This window comes from Ictidomys tridecemlineatus, chromosome 11, assembly GCF_052094955.1.
Source record: "Ictidomys tridecemlineatus isolate mIctTri1 chromosome 11, mIctTri1.hap1, whole genome shotgun sequence".
Lineage (NCBI taxonomy): Eukaryota > Metazoa > Chordata > Mammalia > Rodentia > Sciuridae > Ictidomys > Ictidomys tridecemlineatus.
In genome coordinates, this window is record NC_135487.1 from 96328935 (window position 1) to 96355424 (window position 26490).

A 26490-nucleotide genomic window follows, 5' to 3' on the forward strand; every position below is an offset into this window, starting at 1 on the left:
GGTCTCTTGATGGAGCCAGCAGGCTGAGCTGGCCTGGCCCCAGGGACTGGCACACTGCATGCTCCTAGTGGCAACCTCCCTGCCCCGTCTACGGACAGACAGTTCTTGACAGCTGCCCCTGCCCAGGCCCTGGGGAGGCCCTGCCAGTACCTGGCTCGGGTTTCCCCAGCCCCAGGGAGCAGTGGCTTCAGAGGTTCCTTCTACCTTCTTGTTATGCTTCATTCCCAGAGGAGAGGCGGGCAGGGCCAGGTCCTGGCCTCCACCCATCCTTCCCCTAAGTCTCTGCTGGACAGCCGGAAGCTCCAGTCAAGTCCTGTGTCTGCTATTAATCTCTGTGACTTGGGGAGCTCCACTAGCCCTCTCTGGGCCTCATCTGTGCATTTAGGGAATGGAGCAGATCACTGACGTTTACCAAGCCTCACTGTGTTCCAGGGACTCAGCTAACTGCTTTACATTGATGACCTCATGGTCCCATGGGAATGCCATGAGCACACTTTCCTATTCGGAACGTGAGGCAACTGAGCCACAGGAAGGGGAAGGAACATGCTTTTGAGGTCACTCATACATGGGTCCTCGGGCAGCCTGATGGGTGACTTGTCTTCACTCTGCTATTCTCTAATTGATCCTGGCACTGGGGCTATTAACTCTTCAGGGACCAAGACAGGGCCCTCTGGGAACTTGAGATGGGGTTTTCTCTTTGGGGGGGGGGGCATTCATTCTGTCCTGCTCAGGTGCCCTGCCGCTCTGCCACAAGACAAACTGTGGGAAGCTGAGTCCCCAGATATCCCAGCTGGAGACACCCCTTCCCCCATCCTGAGTCCTAGTTCTGGGGTTCAGGGACCTGACTCCAGCCTGACTGTGCCCTCAAATGAACATCACCCCCAGCACAGTGGGGTCCCCCTCCTAGCATGCCAGCTGCAGAGCCAGGAGTGGACAGGAGTTGCCTGTTAGGACCCCAGCAACCCTCCCTCTCATTTCCCAGCCAATGAGAAATGCAAAAAATAGGGTGGGCAGGCCCTAAGGGGCTGTTTGAATTTGGGAATCTGCACTCCTCTCATCTCCACATTTGCCTTGACATGGGTCCTGCCTCTGGGAACCTTTTCATGTCACCCCATTGTCTTGCTGAATAAAAGAGGGGGTGGGAGGTGGAAAGGGGCTCTGGGAGCTAAGTCAGGAAATCTTTTCTTATTTGCCTAATTTTCTCACTCAAATATGTCTTGTGATTAAATATTGCTTCATTCTATCCTGTGTGCTTAGGTCAGAGGCCAGGTTTCTTTTCTGAACAGGAAATTGAGAGTATCTGGCTTTTCCATCTTGAGATTTCTCACTCTATTCCCTCTCTTTCTCTTTTTTATCTTCACTCCTGGAAAAGCCATGGTCTTCCCTTCTGGAACCTATCTCCTCTAGACAGAGCACACAGGTGGTGCCAAGTGTCAGTCAAAAGCAGTGACCCTTACAGTGCTCACTCAGTGGAAAAGACTGCAATAACTTGGTCATGCTGCCCTCCTTTGCCCAGGGTAAAGCACTGAGCAGAGTGGGCAGTAGATATATAACAACAAGTCTTGTGTTCCTGGTCCTGGTCCTTCTGGCCTTGCCCAAGCCTGCACTCCATCACTGTGATCTCTCATGGCCCTTTACATGCCTGCCCTTGGGGGTGATTAAAATACTGCCTTTCCTGAGCCTCCTTCCTAGCCATGGCCTCCTCTCCTTGTCTTCCTTTCCCAGGTTCATCTTGTAGTCACTCTTATTCAGGAACCTCCATGGCTCCTGTTACAGCTGGGTTAGGGTTGATCAGGGTGAGTCCATTATTCTAAAAGTAGAAAGAGAAGATATCAGGTTGTTACTGTCTATGGAGGAAGAAAATTTTTAAATTGTCTTCTAAAACACAGATAAAATTTACAGAGTTTACTGTATGCCCGACACAGGGCTTGATGCTTTGTCCACTTGTATCTCTCAGTCTTCCTGAAAATTCCATGAGGTGGGTCCTATTCTTCCCATTTATTAAATAAGAACTCAGCACAAAGAAGTTAACCTTGCTAAGCACATGTTGTCTGGGTGTGTACCACGGCCTTATTATTTTTCTTGCCCCTTTGTCTCTTTGGCACCAAAACAAGCATGCTAAATGCAGAGGAGGTTTCTGCTAAATTCCCCCAGTAGCCAATCAGGCCACATATTGCAAACTAATGTCTCCCAGGCCCCAAGTGCAGCCCCATGGCTCCAGGGCATACCTTGGTTTTACAAGGCTTCCAGTTATGTGGAGTCTCCCACTCATCCCCACAGCCAGTTCTTTGATCCCCAGTACCACCATAGGATTCAGAACTACATAAGTCCCACTTTGCAGATGTGGAATGAGCACGGGGGTTGCTGGGGCAATTTGCCAAGGATGTGGGGTGTGTATGACACTGGACTGGAAAACAGACCCATGTTCTCACAGTTTCTGAAAGCCTACAATTGTCACTCACAGGCTACAAAACACTGGAAAGTCACATTATTTTTTAAGCAAAAATAGCCATTGGAGATCTAAGTCCTGAGTTTATAATGGAATAGTGAGAACTCCATCTTTTATTTTTCTGCCCATGTCTATCCCAGGAGGTGATTTAAGGACAGAGTCCCTCTTGTAGTAAACACAGAATGATGGGAGTTGGGATTGCAATGCCTATGTACATATAATTAGAGAAACCACCCTCATTCTTGTATTTTAGTCAATATTTAGATTCAATATATCTCAGAGCATTTGAGAGCCTTACAGTGACTATTAGAATCAACTGGGACAATGTAACAGAATTAGTTCATTGGGACCAACATGCAAGACAAATTTATATATGTCTCAACCATATCATATCACTTGTTTTTGATTATATTATCATTTCAATCCCTGGGTACCTGCAAACACTTTGGTCTTAACCAGATGTAATTCAACTATGGTCACTATTGGTGGTTATGGAACAATGCAACAAACCACAATGAGAAGTGACTTTTGGACATATGTGAATTCCGGTCTTTGGCCAATGGAATGGATGATTCACAGTGCCAAGCTTACGTACCCCTTCCCCAGGATGTTCATTGTGAATCAAGTGGGTGAATGGTGAGAATGGCCTTAGCCCTGAGCTTAAGCACCTCCATTTTAAAAAACTCCAGTTTGAAACCTGCTGTCTCACCAGGCACACTCACAGATCCCTCAAGTATGACCTCAGACAATTACTTCCCCTTATTCTGATAAACAGAAGACTCTGGTAGGCTGTCCTCTCCTGATAAGAAGATAAAGTGAGAAGATAAGGGTGGAGACCACCAGACCAGATGTTTCTGATCCCAGGGTAAATGATGTCCTGGAGAAATCTGGTGGTAGCTGATAACGATTGCCAGAGGGGTCATAAAGCCCCCAAATTTAGTGTAAAAATAGAGCTAATGAACAGGGATTCAGCCAACTAAAACAAGGATGCACTTGGGGTGGAAAGTCTGGTGAGGAACTGGACTTATTACTTGTCATCATTCTCCTGACAAGATCCTCATCACTCTCAAACTCTATAACCTCATCTGGATGGTGAGAGCCTCAACTTCTTTTTATGACTTTCTCCTCAACAGATCTTCCACTCCATGCCAGGAAAAACCTGCCTTGGTTCTGGACCTGATTACTGTGAATCTTCTTCACATGATAACTCAGAATCAAATAAATTAAGGTGGACTTGTTCTCATCAAGGAGACAGTGTTCTAATAATAGCAAAAGCAAAATCATTAAAAATATTTCCTGACTAGGTACCTGACAAGTACTCTTTCATAGCCACAGATTTATATAAGCCATAAAAAAATAAGAAGAGCCCTGACCCAAAGTTTGGAGAATACATTCTGCATTTGGCTAGAGTAGGAGTAAAATCGCATTTCCAAATTTCTGTACACAGATAAGGCTAAGGGACTAATGATATTATGGCACTAAATTCTGCCTTTTGTAATAGATGAGGTTTATACAGCTATTCAGTATCAAAAAATATTTTCAAAGACCCACAAGTACCTTGTGTATGTGTGTGTGTGTGTGTGTGTTTATATGAGTGTAGTACTGGTTGTTAAACTGAGGGAATATTATTCTGGAGCTATGTCTTCAATTTTTTCTTTTTTTAAATTTTGAGACAGAATCTTACAAATATGATTTCTTTTGTGCTCACAATTTTTAAGTACATATCAAGATCAAATATGCCTGACACAAGGCAAATCTTATCTCCTTTAGGAGCCATGGATTCATCATTATTTTAAATTCTCTTAAAAGTTAAGTAGTGACTTTTTTTTTTCAAAAAAGGGGGTTACACACATATGGTGTCTCATGTCAGCAATCTTAATAATTTGGGAGACTTAATCAGCAGAATCACAATTTCTAATTCAGCCTAAATAATAGGAGAGGGCCCCAAGCAACTAAGCAACACTTTGTCTGAAAACTGAAAATAAAATAAAATACAATTTAAAAAGGGCTGGTGATATAAGGGTTTAGGAGAACTAACCTGGGTTAAGTACTCATTCCTCTCTCCTTAAAAAGAAAAGAAAAGAATAAAAAAAAATTTACATCTTGTGTACTTTTTTATTAAATGGGGATAATATGTTAGAGAAAAAACTTCTGAAGCTTATAGCAAGGATTGCCAAGTAGGAATGACTCATCGAAATTTCCTTGCCAGCTTACCCCATGTTGCTTAGATGAAGGACTCAGGAAATGGACTTGCCTTGGACATTCGCTGTGACATTGCATGTATGTTTGAGAAAGGTGACCCTGCTCAAGGACCAGGGTGGATCTGGGTTTAGTGAAAATCCTACTGGATTAGGGCGGATCCAGGTTTAGGGTGTATCCTGCAGGTTTTAGGGAGTATCCCACTCCTTGGGTTTAGGGCGGTCCTGGTTTAGGACAATCTGGGTTTAGGGCGGTTCCAGGTTTAAGGTTATTCCTGCTGGGAATAGGGCGTATCCTGCTTCCTGAGTTCCTGTTGAGTTCTTGTGGAATTCAGAAAGTTTTTTGGATTCAAAGCCTGGTGGAGTACGTGAATTTTGCGGGCAGAACCTGAATTTCTGTAGAATGTGTCTGTAGAGGGCCGGTGTGAGTTCCGGAATAAAGAATTGCTGTTTGAATCTACGAAGCTGTGAGTGGCTCGTGATCTTGTGCCCGGCCAGACTGTGGCACAATATTTTTAAAATTTCTTATTAGGAGAAACTTAAAAACAGATATATTTCATTACAGTCATGATAAAAATGCAGCATGGTATGGAAACTGCTCAAAACCACTGTATTTGTATCACAAAAGTTGTATAAATGGAGAATATGAAACATAAAACACTACATAAAAAAGTGAGGGAGAGACAACATTAAGGCAATATATGTAATCTAAAATAAATAATACACTAAATATCCACTATATAAATATTATCTGGGAGCATGTCTACAAAACAACACAATACTCCTTGCATAAAGCAGAGGATTTGTGATAGTCTCAAATTAAAAATAGTTTCACATCTGTGGCTGCTGTGTAGGGGCTCATATCTAAAAAGCAATGTTTGGGGCTCAAGCAGTTGAAAGAAGATGTGAGGAACTTTTTTTTTTTACCATGTGATTCATTTTTATTATTTTTTTAGTCATACATGACAGCAGAATGTGTTTTGACATATAATACATACATGGAATGGACATACATCAATCATATTGTCTATTCTATTCTGCTGCCCTTCTTATCCTTCCTACTCCTGCCCTCCTCTCCCATCCTTTCTCTTTATTCAATCTTATGTGACACACTGCGGCACAAATAACCGAGCTACCACTAAAGCTTTGTAGGTTCAAACAGCAAGGCTTTATTCCCGAACCTTCACCGGCTCTCTACACACACTTCTCGGGAACACATTCCCTCCACTGGGCTCTGCGTGCCAATTCTCCCTGAACCCCCGAGAGAACTCAATGGGAACTCCAAAATAGTGGGCTCTAGAGGCAGCAGGATCTGCCCTAATCCCTGAGCTGCCCTATTCCTGGAGCAGGGTCACCTTTCAACTATTCCCTCTAGCAAAATGCCAGGCGTAATTGTGACTAAACTGTGGCTCTCAACAACACACTTTTTTTTTCTTTTTCTCATCACAACATTATAATGTATTCTGTATAACAATGAGGTCCTCCTTCCATCTTCCGTGCAACTCCCCTTCTCCCTCTTTTTCCCTCCCACCTCTCTTCCCTATTTAGTGGTAGTCTTCTTCTCATTCTCTTCCTCCCTATTCCATTTTGAGTCACCCCCTTATATCAGAGAAGACATTCAGCATTTGTTTTTTTAGGATTGGCTAACATCACTTAGCATAATCTGCTCTATTGCCATGCACTTGCCTGCAAATTCCATGATCTTGTTATTTTTTAGTGCTGGGTAATATTCCATCGTATATAAATGCCGCATTTTTTAATCCATTCATCTATTGAAGGGCATCTAGGTTGGTTACACATTCTAGCTATTGTGAATTGTGCTGCTATAAACATTGATGTGGCTGTTTCCCTGTAGTATGCTCCTTTTAGGTCTTTTGTGTATAGTCTGAGAAGGGGAATAGCTGTGTCAAATGGTAGTTCCATTTCCAGCCTTCCAAGGAATCTCCATACTGCTTTCCAAATTGGCTGAACTAATTTTCAGTCCCACCAGCAATGTATAAGTACACCTTCCCCACCTCCGCATCCTCGCCAGCAATTATTGTTTTTTGACTTCATAATGGCTGCCATTCTTATTGGAGTGAGATGGTATCTTAGAGTAGTTTTAATTTGCATTTCTCTGATTGCTAGAGATGGTGAGCATTTTTTCATGTATTTGTTGATTGATTGTATATCCTCTTCTGAGAAGTTTCTATTCAAGTCCTTGGCTCATTTGTTGAATGGATTATTTGCTTTTTTGTTGTTTAACTTTTTGAGTTCTTTGTATACTCTAGAGATTAGAGCTTTATCTGATGTTTGAGGGGGTAAAATTTTTTTTCCCAGGATGTAGGCTCCCTATTCACCAGATGTGAGGAACATTTGAGATGGTGGGATTGCTACTTCTGAAGGCAGAAATAGCCCATAACCAGCCTCTAGCTTCTATCCCTCAGCTCCCAAAGTTATTAAATAGAATTTTTTTTTTTTTTAATGCAGGTCAGACAAAGAAGGCACATCAATAACATTTGACTAATGTAAGAGCATGCTCACAAATGTTTTTGACCTTGAGTACATACATTGAATCTGAGTGTTTATGACCTTGGCTATTTGCTAAAAAACATAGCCCTCTGGAAGCTGTACTAACACATTTGGTCTTTTTGTTTTTTGGGGGCCCTAAATGCCTCATGGAATCTAGCATTTTACAACTTCTACTGTAAGGAGCAATGCTAACCTCACCATTTTTAGGGTGCAACACAGAATGCTGTTTATTTCTAATTGTTACAGACAAAAAATAATAATCTTGCTCTCTTGACACCTGGGTAAATTATATTTTTAAGTCCATCAGTTCTGCTTAACAGGTAAAATATATTAAACTTGGATACCTGGGCTGGCCATGCCAGTTGTTCACTGGAGCCATTGGCTGCTGTTGTTTTCATTTTATGCATCATCCAGTGACTGGACTTGAAGGCCTTTATCCTTTTTTTCTACAGACTCAACATCACAATGGGGAAGGTTGATAGGTATTTCCAAAATACAGAGATCTTACTCTACTGGATGTATTTTGGATTCCTAGACCTCTTGATTATCTTGAAATTCCTCATTCTGGTAGTCTCTCATACACTTGCATCAGTTTTTGCTCTCAGATATATAGAAACCATTCATCCCATGGCCAGAGCAGCTGCACATGACTCATTTGACTACTTCTCCAAATCATCTATGCCACTGCTGCCACTTTTTTCTTGGGCCAGGGGCTGGGGCCTAGGCTTCAACACTTCATTGACACTTCAACTTGCAGGGTTCATGTTTGCCCACAGTGCAGTCAGAATCCTTATTTCTGCTTACAAAAAACTAATCCCATTATATCATAACTCTCCATAGGAGTCCACTGTAATAGGACTGAGGCAACTAAGTGTTGTATGCTTCTTGGTGTTCCTAGGTGCCACCACTCCCCTAAGAACCTCTATTAATCTATCAGGACTGAGATATCTCTCACCTGCAAATATCCTAAAGACTTTGCTTGTTGCTGTGTGGATGTTGAGACCCAGGATGTAAATTTCAGGTCTCTAGCAATTGAGATATGTGAGGCAGAGTTGGCAGTGTAGTCATTTTTATGCAAAAAAAAAAAAAAAAAAAAATTCTGCCCAGACATCCCAGAGCCTTCAGCCCTTAGATTCCTGCATCATTCCATAGGCCTTTTCATATACAGGACAGAAAACAAAGATGAATGGTCAATATTTTAAATAATAAACACATTCACAAAAGAAAATGTTTATGCCAATGAATTCATACACTAAATCAGGGTATTTATTACTTCAATAAATAATAATAACAACCTGTTGGAAGCATCAACAACAGAGTAGCTATAGCCATGTTTGGCCTTTCCAATGATCCACACTTTTAGGATTTATCATCAAAAAATCTACACTTCTGAAGTCTTCTGCAATGATCTATTAGCAAGGAAGTAAGAGCTCTGCATTTACAGGCCACAAAAATACACTGTATTGTGATATGACTAGAACACAATTCCCTCTGCCTAGGATTACTAAAAGCGATGTCCAGATGGTATCCTTACAAGCTCATAATTCTTTCAACTTATCATTGATCAACTGCTGTGTGGCTGAAACTAAAGATGTAATATGTTTTGAAGTAATACTGATATTATTTTGATGATCCAGAATATACTTACAACTGAATATGGCAGAAATCCATTTGGGTGCTGCTGTTAACAAACCAAGTGACATGTGATTTTGCAACACAAGGTTTTGTATTTGATATTTTTTCTTTATTAACTAGAGATAGAGCCTGCTTTTTATAATTTAAGATTTGACTGTGTACTCTATCTTATTCACCAAGGATACATAAAAACAAACAAACAAACAAAAAACAAACAAAGAAAATACCCCATTCTCGTGAGTTTAAAATTTTATTTATCATAGTCTTCTCTTTAGCTATAACCACACCTTAATTTTTCATAGGCTGTAAGGTTTATCTAATGCAGTAAAAAGAATCCGATATGAACGCAGCCTTAATTGATGATAAGCCCACACTTGAGACAATAATTTTTATATATTCTTATTCAGTAATAGATATCTAATTTACTAAACATAGGCTGAATGCCAGGATTCAATCACATGTGGAACAGAAGTTATGTGAAAAACATATTGTGCCTTATAGGTACTGGTTACATTTTTATTAATTTAAATTTAAACTTTAATCTCTTGACAAGATTTATTGAATTATATGGAAATATGTGTAGACTTCTATGCCTTTAATGTTTGATGATATTCTCAGAGTACCCCATACTAAAGAAGAAAATTGAAATCACAACCCTGCATTAGGCTAAAGACAAAACTGCAAAATAAATTTTTTTTAAAAAAAATGTTTAGATTCTAGTTTCTGGGTTACTGATGATCTGATGACCTAGAGTCTTCTCTTCAGTGATACCAATTTCTTTTGGTTAAAGTATGGTATCTAAAATAAAAATGGATCTCTGCCCAGAATCCTGTGAGAAACAGTGTCCACTTTTGTACACTTCTGAGTTGTAGATGGCTGCTCTCTCAAATTGCAGAGTCTCTCCTGTTCTTTGGCCCTGAGAGAATGTTGTTTGATATGTTTATTCCATAACTTATGACACAGAACTGAGTTGTCCATTTTTTTCACCTTGCTGAGGTCAGGGTATTTAGAGATCTCAAATATGGAATATACCTGTGATGAACATAGATATCTCTGAGAGGTCAAGAGTGAATTTTAGAATGAAGCTTGAAAAATACATTTATTTAATAGTCAATTGATGTTTTGAAAAATAATAAAATTTTGGATATAGTGGTTTAAGTTATTAAATTGATTTAAGCTCTCCTTAAATTTTATTATGAATACTAGAAATTTTTTTAATTATACTAGTGCATTATAGTTTTTTTTTTCCCTCTGGAAAAATATTAATGCCTTAGGACATTGCTTAGAAGTTTAAAATAAAATTTGCCTTCTCATAAGACAGCACAAAAGTTACATGAAATTTTAAAGTAATTTTGATAAGATTTTTATTCATAAAAGTATATATTTTGGGTGTGTGGGAGATCTTTCCTCATGGGTTTATTTTCCCCATTGGGTTTCTCCCCACTGAAATTAAGTTTTCATCACATGAGAAGAACACCACATAATCTTTTACCTTTCCCCCTCACTAAGGTGTGCCTGTAGAGTTTAAGAGTGGTGAGGAGAATACAAATGATGAGAAGTGATGATATGTCATTCCAAGTCCTCATCAGCCTACCCAGCTCAAGTGCATTTTTTATAGAGCTGGCTTGACATCTGTTCATTTGCTCTACTCTTTTTTTTTTTTTATATTTATTTATTTTTTTATTTTATCAGCGGACACAACATCTTTGTTTGTACGTGGTGCTGAGGATCGAACCTGGGCCGGAGGCATGCCAGACGAGTGCCCTACGGCTTGAGCCACATCCCCAGCCCTGCTCTACTCTTTATACTAAATTTTGCAGTCTTTTTACCCTTTTTTCAATCCTTGTTAGTTACCAACAGATTTTTTCCATGCCATCATTTACTCTAGAGCCAGAAACATCTGGTCTGGTGGTCTGCACCTTGGTCTTTTCACCCTTTCCTCTTATTAGGTGAGCACAACCGGACAGAGGCCTCACTCTGTCTATCAAGGTGAGTGGAAGTGATTTGTTTATGTCTGAGGGCAATACTGCTGGACTTCTTTAGGCATGCCCTGGTGAGACTGCATGTTTCAAACTGAAGGTTTTAAAATGGAGTTTTTTAGGCCAGGCCTAAGGCCATCCTCACTATAGTGTAGTTAATTTGTCCAAAATTAAGGTTTTTGTTTGTTTGTTTGTTTAATGTATTTGTCCTCAATTGAATTTTTTTTTTTAAACCAGGTATATAACTCAGGGGTACTGAGACACATCCCCAGTCCTTTTTTGTATTTATTTAGAGAGAGGGTCTCACTTAGTTGCTTAGTGCCTTGCTTTTGCTGAGGGTAGTTTTGAACTCATGATATCCATGTATAATTCTTCTGTGCCACAGGGGTTATGGCCTGTGCCACCAAGTTTGCTTTCAACTAAGTTTTTAATTATGTAAGACAACTTTATTAAAATGACATTTAGAAGCATTCCTAATATTCAAGCAAACTCCTTTGTCCTGGTGTGGCAGGAAATAAAAGTGGAATTGGACTTTAATTTAAATAACAAGAAAGTTCAATTGCAAGGGCTTAATTAGAACACAGATAATTAGAAGGTTAGAGGCAATATCACTGTTGTACTTTTTTAAAATAATTTTTTTCCTAGTTGTAGATGAACAAAGTATCTTTATCTTTATTATTATTATTATTATTATTATTATTATTATTATTATTATTATTAATGTGGGTCCAGTATCAAACAGATTGCCTCATGCATACCAGCCAAGCACTCTACTACTAAGCCACAACCCTAAACTCTTACCTGGTATTTTTTTAATATTTATTAATATTTTATTTATTTACATGTGGTGCTTAGAAAAATTAAGCTCAGGGACTCATATATGCTACGCAAGCACTGTACCACTGAGCCACACCTTCAGCTCTTTCTTGGTATTTTTTAAATACCTGTTTTACATAAATTTTAATTAGTAGCTTTTCCAATATCTGTTTGGATTTAATCAATAACCTAGAAATAAGTGAAGCAAAGTCTAGTTTTATCTCAAACTCTGATTTTACTTCCTCTTTCTTCCCCAGACCAGACACCTTATCACAGTGTCTGAATTAAGATTACCCCCTGAGGAATTTACTGTATGTTGTCCACATTCCAAACTCCAAAATTTACCTATTCCTTAGTTTTGGAAAAGTCTTACACAATTTGTCCAGAGGTACCAAAATCTCTTGGAGTACTCAGAAGAATCCATATCTGAGTCTTGCCTTTTCGGGAGTAGTTTGAATTATAAGTGTGCAGCCTTTAAGGCAAGTAGATGGATGATCTGCAGCTGGAAGGAACCTTGTCATCAATACCTTTCATCTAAAAGACACTTCATTTGATTCCTTTTATTAGATACTGTGAATAAACCTAAAATGAAAATGGAAGTGAAGTAATTTCTTTAACAAAAGTGTTCCAATTTCTTTAAATATTTGTTCAGAATTATAATTACTGGGTTATAGGGCATTTTTTAAACCAAGAATTGTTATTTATTTTTATTTATTTAGGCACTTTACCACTGTATTGCATCCCTATATTTTTTTAATAAGACAGGATATCACTGAGTCACTTAAGCCATTGCCAAGTTTCTGAGACTGGTCTGGCATTTAAGTTCCTCTTGTTTCATCCTCCCAAGCCACTAAGAGTACAGACATTCACAATAATACCCTGCTTCAAAAAATTATTATTAGTGGATTATATGGCATTTTTATTTTGAGCTCTTAAGAACCACCTATACTCTGGAGTCCCTACTATATTTCAGATATTTGTTTAGTTTGGTGTGGTTTGGTGCTAGGAATTGAACTTCGGGGGTGCTTACCACTGAGTTATGTCCCCAGTCCTTTTTTTTTTTTTTTTTTTTTGAGACAGGTGATATATCACTAATATCTCAATAAGTTGCTTATAGCCTTGCTATGTTGTTAAGGCTGTCTTTCAAATCACAATCTTCCTGACTTGCCTCCACACCTAGCTCTTTCAGATTATTATAATAACCTTTTCAACAACACTGCCCAGGCTACAGAAAATCTCTGATAGATGCATTTTATCCCTGTGGAAAGTTTATATGAAGTAGTCAATGTAGGACTATTTTGTAAAGATTTGTTGGAATAAACAGGGATCATTGTTTTTTAACCTCTTTTCTGAACTGCTATTTGGTATCATAGTTTATAAAAGTAATGTTAAAAAGAATGTAAATTTATTTGTTTGAAATCTACAGAGATTTACATAAGCTCAATCATCTTTTGTTCTAGAATTTGGAACTTCAGGACATAGTAACACAAAAACAAAATATGTTAAAGTTGACATTCAGTACACACATCCACACACACACACAGAAAAACTTTCTAGGACCAGTTGGTAGTTCTTTCATTATTACTAGTGTATCAGGGACATAGTAACATAAACAAAATATGTTAAATTTGAAACATTCAATACACACATACACACACCCACAAAAAAAGCCAAAAAACTTTTTCTAAAAGGAATTGGTAGTTCTGGCCTTATTACTAGTGTATCAGGGTTGAGGCAGGATTCAGGAAGTGCTAAAATCTCACTAAAGCTAAGAGTAGTTTACTGGGTTCCTCCCTATTTCACCTATAATACAAGCTAGAGTGAACTTCATCTGTCAGCAACAGCAATTGGGAAAATATGCTGGCAGATTTTTTTGAGATAAATTGACAGTTTTGATATTTCGGTATTTTTGTGAATTGGTCACACCTGATGGAACACTTTTGAAGGATTTTATGGCTCCTAGATATCACCATTTTTTCTATCATTTCTTTCATATTTCCTTTTTTCTTTTTTTTTCTCTTTGTTTGTTTGTTTGTTTCTTTTTTGTGGTACTAGAGATTGAACCCAGGGCCTTGTGCATACAAGGCAAGCACTCGAAAAACTGAGCTACATACTCAGACCCTCTCTCACATTTCTGTACACTAGAGGTGATGATAGTAATTGGGGATTTTGTCCCAAATGTGGTACATGTCTTAAGAGCGGACTAATATCCAGTGTATCTAAATCTCTCTACTCATTCATGATTTTGCCAAAGAGAAACTCACAGTAGTTTTTTTTTTCCTTAAATGTATCTATGGATGGAGGAAGAGTGTCTCATTTAATATACTGTTTTATTTTCAACATCATTCCCTCTTAATATTTGCTTTTTATAGTGTTGCTAATATTGGAACTGACTATCTTGCCCATTCTGCACACACACTCTAACAGTGAACTTTGCCACTGTGTCTCTATTCTAACTTTAGGTTTGATAGATTCATTCATTCACATGTAATGTTATTTTTCATATGGTCGGTTTTACATATGCCTTTGTATTGCTCTTAACAATACTATTGCTCTACATATGGTTTCAGATTTGATTCATATTATGATATATTGGTCTGTATTATTGCAATATAGTTTCATAATATACATTAAATGTGTTTCATAACAGTAACTATATTATTTTTTTTATTAAAGGTTTTGGGGTATTTTACATATATTTTATTTCTAAGATAATTTTTTGGTCTCTTCTTTTATATTCTTTTATTTGATACTTGGAATGAAACTTAGGGGAATTGAGCCACATCTCCAAACCTATTTTGTATGACATTTAGAGATCGTGTCTCACTGAGTTGCTTAGGGCCTCACTTTTGCTGATGCTGGCTTTGAGCTCACAATACACCTGTCTCAGCCTCCCAAGGTACTGGGATTACAATTGTACACCAACAGGTCCAGGTCTCTTCTTGTATTTAAAGAAAAACATGCTAAAATTTTGATAGGAAAATATTTTATATTAAATTGAATTAAAATAGATGTCTTTGTAATGATTAGTTTTATTTACACACATGCTATTATGTGCTTTCATAAATTTTTATTTAGTTTGTGATAAGTTCCACATATTTTCCTTAAAATCCATTATACATGTGATGTATTTAACAGATATAACTTCAGTATAATACTTACGTGGCACTTTGTACTCTAATTAAACCAAAAATCTTTCTGGGCTCCAGAAACCATTTTTTCTCAAACTTTATTATTTTTATTTTTCTGAATCACCTTCTCTTTCCTCCTACGCTGCAGATTTGTACTGTATTGACAAGGATAGCTCTAGTTTTATGCTATCACATACTTGTACACTGTCATGGTACACACATACTATAATTTCTACAGGTCTAAGCTGCTTGGTGAGGAGTATTTCATACATATATATACATATAAACAGTTTTCATGATGAAATAAGAGCAATTTCTACTCCATCTTTAGTTCATGAGAATTTGTTCTGTGTCCTCATCAATACTTTGTATACTTTTTGTTGTTGTTGTTTCTTACTGGAAATTTAAATCATGGGCACACAGAGACTGGGTCACACATAGTTTCTTAGGGCCTTGCTAAATTTCTGAGGCTGGCTTTAAACTCAGGTTTAACTTGCGTTACCTCACAATCCAATGGGATTAGAGGTGTGTGCCATGGAAAATGATTCTATATTATTTTTATATTGAAATATATATTACTCCTGAAAATAATTTTTTCTTGATATTAAGAAAGCATAGAATACCATTTGACCCCACAACCACCCCCCCCCCGCCTTTTTTGGAAAAGAGGTCAATTTTCTTGGAAAAGATATCAGTAGTGCTAGATGTATAATTCATTAATGTCTAAATGGCAAGTTTATTATTATTATTATTATTATTATTATTATTATTATTATTATGCTATTTATTAGTTACAAAACTTTATATATACTCTTTGCTATAACTTCATAGCATACATCATTGTGTATCAAAATGACCTTTTGGGGGTTGGGAGGTGAGAGGAGAGATCATGGGGTTAGAAATGATGGTGGAATATGATGTACATTGTTATATAAAGTATATGTATAAAGAAGTGAATTCATGTAAATATAATTTGTATAAAACCAAAGAAATGAAAAATTGTGCTCTATATCTCTAATAAGAATTGTAATGCATTCTATTGTCATATAATTAAAATATTTAAAAATTAAAGATAAATGGTGGCATTATATTTTTACTGAAAATAAATACTACTCCTTTTAAAAATTGAAAATAAATAAAAAGGTCTGTTTTTCAGTTGTAAACTTTATAAAGTACAAAATGTGTCCTGAGCATTTGGTAATACATAATCCTAGATGAAGGAATTTATAGTGTTGTCAGCAAAATAAAAAAAAATAAAACTACTGTAGAGATCATTTTTTGCAATGTATAATTATATGAGATGCATTTTGTACATATACATGTACACTACCATGATATATAATTAATAAATGATTAGTACATCTCACATTAACTACATTTATTTCAAATTAATTTGCCTTTTGAAAGCACCGCTATATGACACTCTTTGATATGCACATTTGGTGTGTCATCAAATTTGTCACTTTTATGTATTATGTTTTTTTCTTTATTCTCCTTTTTATAGAATTTCTTTTTTCCAAATTATTGAGATTAATGAATTTTAAACAATTCAGTATAACAGTGCAGTCTGTAGATTTTCTTTTTTAACCTAAGACAAAATACATCCCAATTTTAATAGGCTTGTTGTTATGTAAATCACTTTTAAAAACCTGCATATATAACACCCTTACCTGACCTTACTCTGAACTATTGATATCTGGGTGGAGGGGATCTCAAAGTGATCCATGGAAGACTCAGAACACGGATGGGTCAGGATGTGAGATTGGTGGATACTGAGTATGTAGTAGTGAGTATTCTTGAAAAAAGTATTGGTGGAATATGTACGGGTAGAGAAAAAAGTACTGTGAAGGAAAGAGGGAAAGAATGTCCAGCTCAAGAGTTCCGATTTAAAAAGTCTAATGGTGAATCAATAGTAGTATGAGTATAAAGGGTAGTTTCTTTGGAGGCAGAAATAAGGTAGAAGCGAAAGAAGAAGGTAACTCTGGCACAGTCCCCAAGAGAAAGAGTCAAATTAACACTACCCTCTCTCTCTCTCTCTCTCTCTCTCTCTCTCTCTCTCTCTCTCTCTCTATATATATATATATATATATATATATATATATATATATAATGCTAACTTCTATAACATTAGATTAAATCAGGCAGTCTCACAGAGGCTCTTAAGAAAATCATCGAAACCCTTTTTCTTTATAGAATATTTTATTAAAGGCTGAGAGTTTTTCTTAGTAAATAAGCATATTTGATTTTAATTTGTCATATGAGAGAGAGAGAGAGAGATCTTGAAAAAATAAAAAAAAGTAATTAGTGACACTCAGTGTCAAGGATGTAAATAATTTAAAAGTAATAGTGAGCTAGTTGGAAAACTCATCTAGGTTATTAACTACTGCTTGGGAAGTTAGTCTACTCTCTAAAATATAAAAGTGAGGGAGGAATTCCTTATTAAAGTGTATATATATAAAAAAGGACTTTTGACACAGCTTTTAGTTGACACAGACTGGGTCAACTTTAGCAGGTGATGAGGGTTCTGCAAAAATGATAAATCCTTGACTTATTTGGAATAATGTGATTTTATCTAGTCTTCATAAATGAAGATTGAGGTCTAATATAAATCAGGCTTGGCAAAGGAAAAATATTTCAATGAAAAGTAAATGTATGAATAAACACATAAAACAATATTTAACCAAAAGTCAACATTCAGAATATTTATGCAATTATGTAATCACCAGTAATGTAAAAACAATGACAACTAAAGAAAAAGTGAATTAATAAAAAACAAATAAATAATATAATGAATTAAGTAATGAATGAATAGCTAACAAGTGCAAAGATATAATGTGACTGGAATTGTCAAAGTCAGCTAGTAACCATGAAAAAGTGTAAAGGTACATAGAAATGGTTTTTTACTAATTACTGAGACATACCCTATGAACTATAAATTCACTCCTAGGTGGGAAGAGTGGAACACAGAACCCATTCACCTGGATCTCTCACTTGGGAACTGTGCAAAAAATTACCTTTTTCTTTCCCTCAAATTTTATTGCTGCTTCCAAGAACACTACCCTCTATATTCACAGTAGCATTGTAGACTTGTAGCATGTGAGCCCCTCTACTGTTCAATTTTTTTTTATTGTTCTTTTTCTCCCTACCCCCATATTATCTACCAATACTTATTTTGTATTGCAAATTCTACATACTCAGCAATCTCTAGTCTTATATCTTACTATATCCATTTCCTACCTTGTGCATGAACACTTTGAGATCCCCTCCATCAAAACATCAATAGTCCAAAGTGATCAGAATGGGGGTAAAATTTGAAGAATATTAATGATCAGTTACACAACAAGAAAGCTATAAAAAGTGGGCTTCTTTTAAAGGTGAAAATAAAAAGAAAATCTATGAGTCTCAATAATTTGAATTATACTTGTGAGACACTTCTTTTGAGGAAGGGATATAAGGACATTGCTAATGAGTTTAAAGCTCAAACTTTTTTTTTATGAGACAAAGAATAAAAAAATAAATATATTAAAGTGATTGTGATATCATTTTCATAAAAATATATATACATATTTATTCACAAATTGCTTTAACCTTATAAACAGTTATAAGTGTCAATACATTTCTCTCTGGGCTCAGTCCTATTATTGGAAGAAAACTTTGCCTTAAAATAACCCCATACAGAGGCATTTAATGCAATTAACAGGCCTCAAATAATAATAATAATAATAAAATAATAATAATAATAATAATAAGAAGAAGAAGAAGAAGAAGAAGAAGAAAAAGAAGAAGAAGAAGTGAGGTGTGGAGGATTTCATGGTTGTGACGCATACCTGTAATATAAGTTACTTGAAAAGGCATCACAGGAGAATTTTATACACTGTCTGAAGACATATGTATATATTATGTTTAAAAAGTGTTTATGAATTCTGTAGTGAGGGTGCACAAATTCAATACATAGTCTTTTTTCTTGAATATTTTTTGTTGTAGATAGACACAGTATTATTAGTAGTTTGTTGGCTTTTAAAAAATATTTATTTTTAGTTTTTGGCAGACAGAACATCTTTGTATGTGGTGCTGAGGATCTAACCTGGGCCGCCCACATGCCAGGCGAGTGCATTACCCCTTGAGCTGTAAAGGTCTGGCAAAACGTCGGAGGGAGAGACCACCCAAGAGACTGACTCCATGCAATTAGCAAAAGGGGACATTTATTGGGGATCCATTCCAGCGCACTGGGACTTTGCTCACTCAAGAAGGGAGAGCAGCCCAGAGCAGAGTTCAAGCGGAGCTTAAGTACACTTTTTGGAGAGGGTGGGGGGCTTTGCATACATCAGAACAAATCATCATGAGGAGCGGGAAAATTGAACAACAACCCTAAGTCAGGATTAGCGCGTACATTGGCGGGAACAATCAGGGCAGGAGTGATTGGTGCTCCTAGGTGGGGTACACATTCAAACTGATTGGTTTAGGTCCTGCAATGCCTACGTGCCAAGAAACTTGGAACCCTTAGCTATTAAACAACCAGAAAGTCAGTGGAAATATTTACTGGGCAGTTCCAGTATTGTCCTAACAGCTACAGGGATTACAGGTTTTGGGGGTAGCAGAGGGACTCTAACAATACCAAGTCTTTTACTTTTTAACTCAATCCCTGCACTTTGGAAACTTTAGGATGCCTGGTTTTTTACACTTTAACTCAGGCTCTTTGGCTTAGAATCAGCTTGGAAATTTTACCTTTACAGAGCCATGTCCCCTCTTGTGTGGCTTTTCAATGCAGTGCTGGGTGTTCAACCCAGTACCTACACATGCTAGGAAAGTTCTCTACCACTTATCCATAACCCTAGTCCCCAAAGTCCTTTACTTATTCTTTTTTTTTTTTTTCTGGGGAGGGGGTAGTGTGTGCGTGTAGTGCAGGGGATTGAATCCATGGCCTTATATCAGGAAAACAAGCACTCTACTGACTAAGCTATGTTCTCAGCCCTGATCTGTAGTCCTTTAACAATGACAATGGAGCAGCCTGTCATTCAGACTTTGATTGTGTGCCCACTTGGCTCAGGTTGGAGGCAGTGCCTGAAGCCTTGACCAATCAGTAACTTAGGTGAGAACTGTTCAATCCTCATGCAGCCAGTGATGAGGGGGAGGGCTTCCAAAATCTTCTGTTCCCTTGGTGTGTGGAACCCGACATTTTTTCAATCTTTTTGTAGGCTTCTGTCCTGGATCCAGAGCCCAGGTGTCTGTGCTATGCAGAAGCTGAAAACAAACCTCACTGAGAACCCTGAGAGCCAGGAAATGGTAAGTTTGCCTTGTTATATTGAGACTGCATAGGAAGGTGGCTTAAAGCTGACAGGAGTGGCAATAGTGGAAACTGGCAGTCATGGCTAGGGACTCCTCGTGGTCCTCTCCAGAGTCTTGTGGCCAGAGGCTCTCTCTGTGGTAGCTTAGCCTTCACCTCCCTCTGACTAGTCTAGTGAGGCTTAGATCATCAATTAAAAACCTGGGCATTTAGTTCCATAATTGTATGGTGTTTTCAGCTTCTTTCTAAAGCCCTTTGTGGGCTTCCATGTGCCCTGAGTCCAGCATGTCTCCAGATTGCATGGTGAAGACTGAGATAATTACCAGGAGAGAACACCAAATCCATTTATTGTATTTATGCATGAGAGAGGCTGTTAATTTTAGGGCTTGATACTCATGAGGGTTTGTTTTTTTGTTTATTATTATTATTATTATTATTATTATGTTTGTGTGTTGTTTTCTTTTTTTTTTTTCCCGTGGCTTCTTGACTAGTTTATTTTCCCCTGCAATACAATTCTCCTACCATGACATTTACCACAGTTCACAGCTTATTAAATTACCTGTCTACCCCCACCAGACTGTACACATTTTATGACAGGGATCACATATATATTGTGAATCTCGCACAGCTTAAGATCATGTGGCATATTTTCCATAAGTATTTGTTGAATGAATAAATAGAGAAATTAGTGAAACTGTAATTGAAGATTCAAAAACCCATTGTTACCCACTCTGAGCTTTTGACTCATAACATTGTAAACAGTATATCCCTAGGTATGCAGTTTCCTGATTGCCAACTTATTCTATACAGTATCATTATTTTTATTGTTATATTCTTTTATAAAGAATGTTTCAACAAATATACTTTCTTTACAGAAAATAAAATCTTCTAGCATGTTATTATTTTATTTTGATCAGTTTAGCATGAGAACATCACAAGAAATATGTGTGTATTCTATATGTATATGTTTTTCTTAAGCTATGTGATAAGATAAAAGTTGAGGATGAAAAAAAGTCTTGACTATTTTAATCACCATAAATCATTGGAAAGGAAAACATCTTGCTAACTAGAGCTGGTTAGATACTAATCATAGGCTCATTGGTTTTAAAATATCAACTGGTGTGCTCTGTGCTAGGTGTGTTCTCATAAGACCAATAGATTGTGGCCCTATATATGAATGCTTTTTCCTTTTACCTGAGTATTACACAAAAGATGTGAGGGAAATTACTGCAATCATTTGAATTTTTGAATTCCTTATTTGTATTATGTCTGAGGAAAAATAAAGTGAGCCGAGTTAAAAAATATTTTTCTATTAAATTATAATGCTGAGATTTTTATGTCCTTGAAATTTGCTAATGGGAATTATATAACCTATTCATATTATCACATTTCCTTCTCTCCTCATTCCCCAACAATTTTAATCATATTTCCCTCTTTCTTCTTTCCCCAACAATTTTAGGGTGACATATGTTGACCAATTTTTTTTTCAGCGACACATTTTCATTTGTTGTTTTCTTTTTGGTACCAGAAATTCAATCCAGAGGTGTTCATCCACTGATTCACATTCCCACCCCTTTTTTAATATTTTTATTTAGAGACAGAGTCTCTTTGAATTTCTTAGGACCTCAGAAATTTGATGATGCTAGCTTTTAACTCATTCTCTTCATGAGTCCTGAGATTTTTAAATGTAGCAGAAGCAGTATCTCAAATCCAAAACAAAAATCTGAAATTTAGAACTTCAGTTTAGCTCTCCATAGGTCTCAGAATAAACCCCTAGTTTTCTAGCTCTCTGTTCACATATCCAAAACTAGGGTTCTCTGTTCACAGAGAATAAGTATAAAATAGAATAGATAGTATAATGACCATGTAATGTGGATAATGGGCCCCACTCAAACACACCTGGTGGCTAACTGAAAGATGTTAATGAGCCCCATTAAGGCCTATTTCAAATGTAAAAGACCTTGAAGCCAACTTGTGGGAACACCTTCCAGAAAGTCCTTTGTCCCAGGGAAGATTCCTTATTGAATTTGAAGAAAAAAGGATGGGTCACAGAAAAAATGAATGTGAACTCATAAGGTAGTCAGGATGCCTTTTCCAAAGCCTAGTCTAAATGCATTATACTTCCTGTTCTGCCCCAAACCATCAGAAAACTTCTAAGATGGCACAGAAAAATGAGTTTGATTTTTTTCTGGTATTATTCCTCATACTACACGCTGGGCATTCTATTTCTTCTTGCTTAAATCGATTATTTTTTCTTCAAAATTTATGAGACAAGAACCCAGATTCAACTTGTAAACTGAGAAATTTTGGTTCATCTCAAAACTCTACTTTCAGCATTATGTTAGACCAGGACTCAAGAAAAGACCACTGACTGCAATTAAAATCAAATTAAAGCAAGCTTATTATTTCGACCAGCCAGGCTACCTTGCCCCTCAAAATTCTGGGAGCCAAGGACAGCCCCGAGGCTTCTGTGTGGACCAGTTTTATAGCCCAAAAAGTTTCACAAAGGGGGGTTACAGATAACAACACTCTGAGGAGCATAACACAAGTTTACATTTTTGCTGGCCCCAGCATCTGAATTTATGGAGATCTTAGAGACTCAGAGAGGGTCATTATCTGGCCAGGGAAGGCCAGAATTTATGAGGTGTCACTAAGGTTTAGGAAAGGGTTGTTATCTGTTCAGGGAAAACCGGACATGGGTGAGTTCAGGGCAGTGGCAGGCATTCCAAGTAGGTTCAGAATTTGCAGTAATTTATAGTAAAGCCGAAATTATCTTTTCATGGTTTTATGGTGAGATGCCCAATTTTAAGAAAAGATCAGGTTGGGTCTATCAATTATTCATCATTTTCCCATGTTATATTTCAAATGTATGCATCATTTATAATGTTTTTCTTCAAGAACTGGAGGGCACTTTTAAAACATTTTAATTTATCATTCTGAGATTTTCACATGAGAAGAAAGCAGAATAAAATTAGGTGAAATTAAAAAGAATGAATCTCTCGTAAATGAGGTTTATTTTGTCCAGATTAAAGATTTTTAAAAACTTTAATGGGTCATCAATTGAGGGTTTATTTATTTATTAATTTTTTTAAAAAAAATTTATTTATGGTCAGACTACCTGTGGTTGTGGCTCAGTGATAGAGCACTCACCTAGACGTGCAAGGTCCTGGGTTTGATCCTTAGCACCACATAAAACTAATAAATAAAAAATAAATTAGCAACCCACAGAAACATTCCAAATATTTCAGGAAACTCTTTTATTCTGTTGTGGCATGAAAAAATAAAAGTGTGACTAACTTGAATTTAAATTACATCCAATCTCTCTCTCTCTCTCTCTCTCTCTCTCTCTCTCTCTCTCTCTCTCTCTCTCTGTACTGGGGATTGACCCCAGGGCCTCATGCTTAGAAGGAAAGCAGTCTACAAGCTGAGGTATTTACTCAGCCCCATTTTTTTGGGGGGAGGAAGACCACTCTACCACTGAGCCACATCCCTACCCCTATTTTGTATTTTACTTAGAGACAGGGTTTCACTGAGTTGCTTAGTGCCTCACCATTGATGAGACTGGTTTTGAATTTATGATTCTTATGTCTCAGTCTTGTAAACAGCTGATAGTACAGGCATGCACCACTATGCCTTCAATCTTTTTTTTTTTTTAAAGATACAGTGTGTGTGTATGTGAGAGAGAGAGAGAGAGAGGGAGAGAGAGATATTTTTTTATTATTATTTATTTTTCAGTCTTTGGCGGACACAACATCTTTGTTTGTATGTGGTGCTTAGGATGGAACCCGGGCTGCCAGGCGAGCTTGCCACCGCTTGAGCCACATTCCCAGCCCCAACCAACTTCAATCTTAAGGGCTAAAGTACACGCAAATTAGATCAAAGTCCATGTCAATATGTTGGTACTCTATATATAAACTTGTTGATAAACCTTATATTCCAGTGTCTCACATGTGCCAGACAAGTGAGCTTCAGCCCCCTGGTACATTTTTTTTTTTTATGGGGGATATTGGAGATTGAACTCACTAACACTTGACTACTAAGACAAATCTCCAGGATTTTTTTTTTTTTTACTTTATTTAGAGACAGGATCTCACTGAGTTTCTTAGAACCTCTCTTCTGCTAAGGCTGGCTTTGAAATTTTGATAATTCTTCTTCAGCCTCTTCAGCAACTGGGATTACAGACTTCAATCAACACACCCAGCCCCTGGTACATTTTTAATACCTGTTTTACGTAGATTTTAACCAGTAGCCTTAACTTTTTTTCTAATATATATTTGATTTGAATCCATAACCCAGAAATCAGTGAAACGGAATCTATTTTTTATCTGCAACACTGCTTTTGGTTATGTCAGTGTCTGAGTTAAGATTCCCCATTAAAGAATTTACTATGTGTTGTGTTCTCATTCTGTTTTTGGAGTATTTCTGAGTCTTGCCTTCTAGGGACCAGTTTGAAAAGTGTGTAGCTTCTGAGGGGATGGACTAATTGGATGCTTTGCAGCTGGAAGGCATTTTCTGATATACTTTCTATCTAAAAGTTACTTTATTTGTTTCCTTTTATTAGATACTGTGAATAAAGGTACAATAAAAATAGACATGTGGCAATATGTTTAGCAAAAGGATTCCAAATTTTTTACATATATACCCAGAATTATTATTACTGGATTGTATGGCATTTTTTTTTTTTTTTTTTACCGAGAATTATTATTTGTATTTTTTAAATTTATTTAAATACTGGAGATCAACCCCAGGGCACTTTACCAGTGTGCTACATACCCAGTCTCTAACACTTTTATTTATTTACTTCTTTATTTTTGAGAGAGGGTTTTACTGAGTTTCGGAGGACTTTGCCAAGTTCTCGAGGCTGGTCTTTAACTTGAGAATAAATCCGTAGTTTTCTACCTCTTATTCTCCTAAACCACTGGGAGTACAGGCATGTATGATTTTGCACTGCTACCCCAAATTATTACTAGTGGATTTTGTGGCATTTTTATTTTGGGCTTTTAAAGAACCTTAACACTTTTATAAAAATATATTTATTAAATTTATATTGTCACCAACATTTTTACATATTTGTGTACCCTGTAATCCCTATTAATTATGAGATATTTTCTTGGTTTTGTATGGTTTGGTGCTGAGTATTGAACCCAGAGGTGCATACCACTGAGATACATCCACATTCATTTTCATGTTATATTTTGAGACAGGCTCTCATCAAGTTGATTGTAGCCTTGTTATGTTACTGAGGCTGTCTTTGTACTACAATTCTCCTGTGTCATTTTCCATAGCTTCTAGAATTTCAGGCATATGCCACAACACATGACAATTTTAGATTTTTATAATAGCCATTACAACAGCACTGAATAGGCTGAATATAATCTAGTTGATTAATGCATTAAATATCTGAGGCAAGTTTATGTGAAGTAGCCAGTGTAGGAGTGTTGTGTAAAGATTAGCAAGGATTGTGGAATGTGATAGACATTATTATCTAAAGTACATATATGGGGCTGGGGATGTGGCTCAAGTGTTTGTGCACTCGCCTGGCATGCATGCGGCTGGGATTTGATCCTCAGCACCACATACAAGCAAAGATGCTGTGTCCGCCGAACACCAGAAAATAAAAATATTAAAATTCTCTCTCTCTCTCTCTCTCTCTCTCTCTCTCTCTCTCTCTCTCTCTCTCTCTCTCTCTCTCTCTCTCAAAAAATAAAGCGCAAAGCGCATATATGAAGACAGGAATTGATGTGAACATACTTTATATACAAACAGAGGTATAAAAAATTGTTCTATATGTGTAATAAGAATTGTGATGCCTTCCACTGTCATGTATTTAAAAAATGAAACAAATAAAAAAATCTTTATATGTATTGCTGAGAATCAAACTCAGTGCTTTGCACATTCTAGCAAAGTAGTCTACAACTGAGACACAACTCCAGCCCATGTACCCAGCTTTTTGTACTCTCTTTGTAGTAGTCAGAAACAAATTTAAAAATTAAAATTGCACTTATATCACTTTTCCTAGTACAGTAATGAATTACTAATTAAACTTATTCTTAGTATTTTTTTAAAAATAATCTAATGGATGACTGTTATTTTTTCCAGAGATTATTTTATCACTTCTTTAGGGCTGGGTGAAGGGTCTTTTTTTTGGAATATAGATATCTTCTATTATCAAATGGATCCATGCTAAGTGTGTTGAAAATAGTGATTCTAAAACACTTCACACAATCAACACATTTCCAAGACTATAGGGGAAAGGGAAAGACAATATTCACAACCAAGAAATCATTTCCCCTGGAAGCCTAGTATCAGTGTCCAACCTGGAGTGTAACCCAGATCTTTCAGTGGTAAGATTGTTTAAGAACCACAACCATTGGTTTTTGGGATCCTCTAAAGTACACTGAATGGCTTTAAATCACTTATTCTTCTTCAAAATAATTTTTCTGCTACCTACTTAAAAAATAAAGCATTATGAATGAGAAATGTGAAT

At 36.8% G+C, this 26490-nt stretch overlaps 1 protein-coding gene across 1 annotated transcript in view; it reads left to right on the forward strand.

The window, feature by feature from the left end:
- The window catches only part of LOC101957588 (uncharacterized), a 75309-nt gene that overhangs the window by 17624 nt on the left and 31195 nt on the right, over positions 1 to 26490 (forward strand). The window contains 1 exon segment of the mRNA XM_078026854.1: positions 19915 to 20002. Within this exon segment, the coding sequence (XP_077882980.1) occupies positions 19915 to 20002 (88 nt within the window).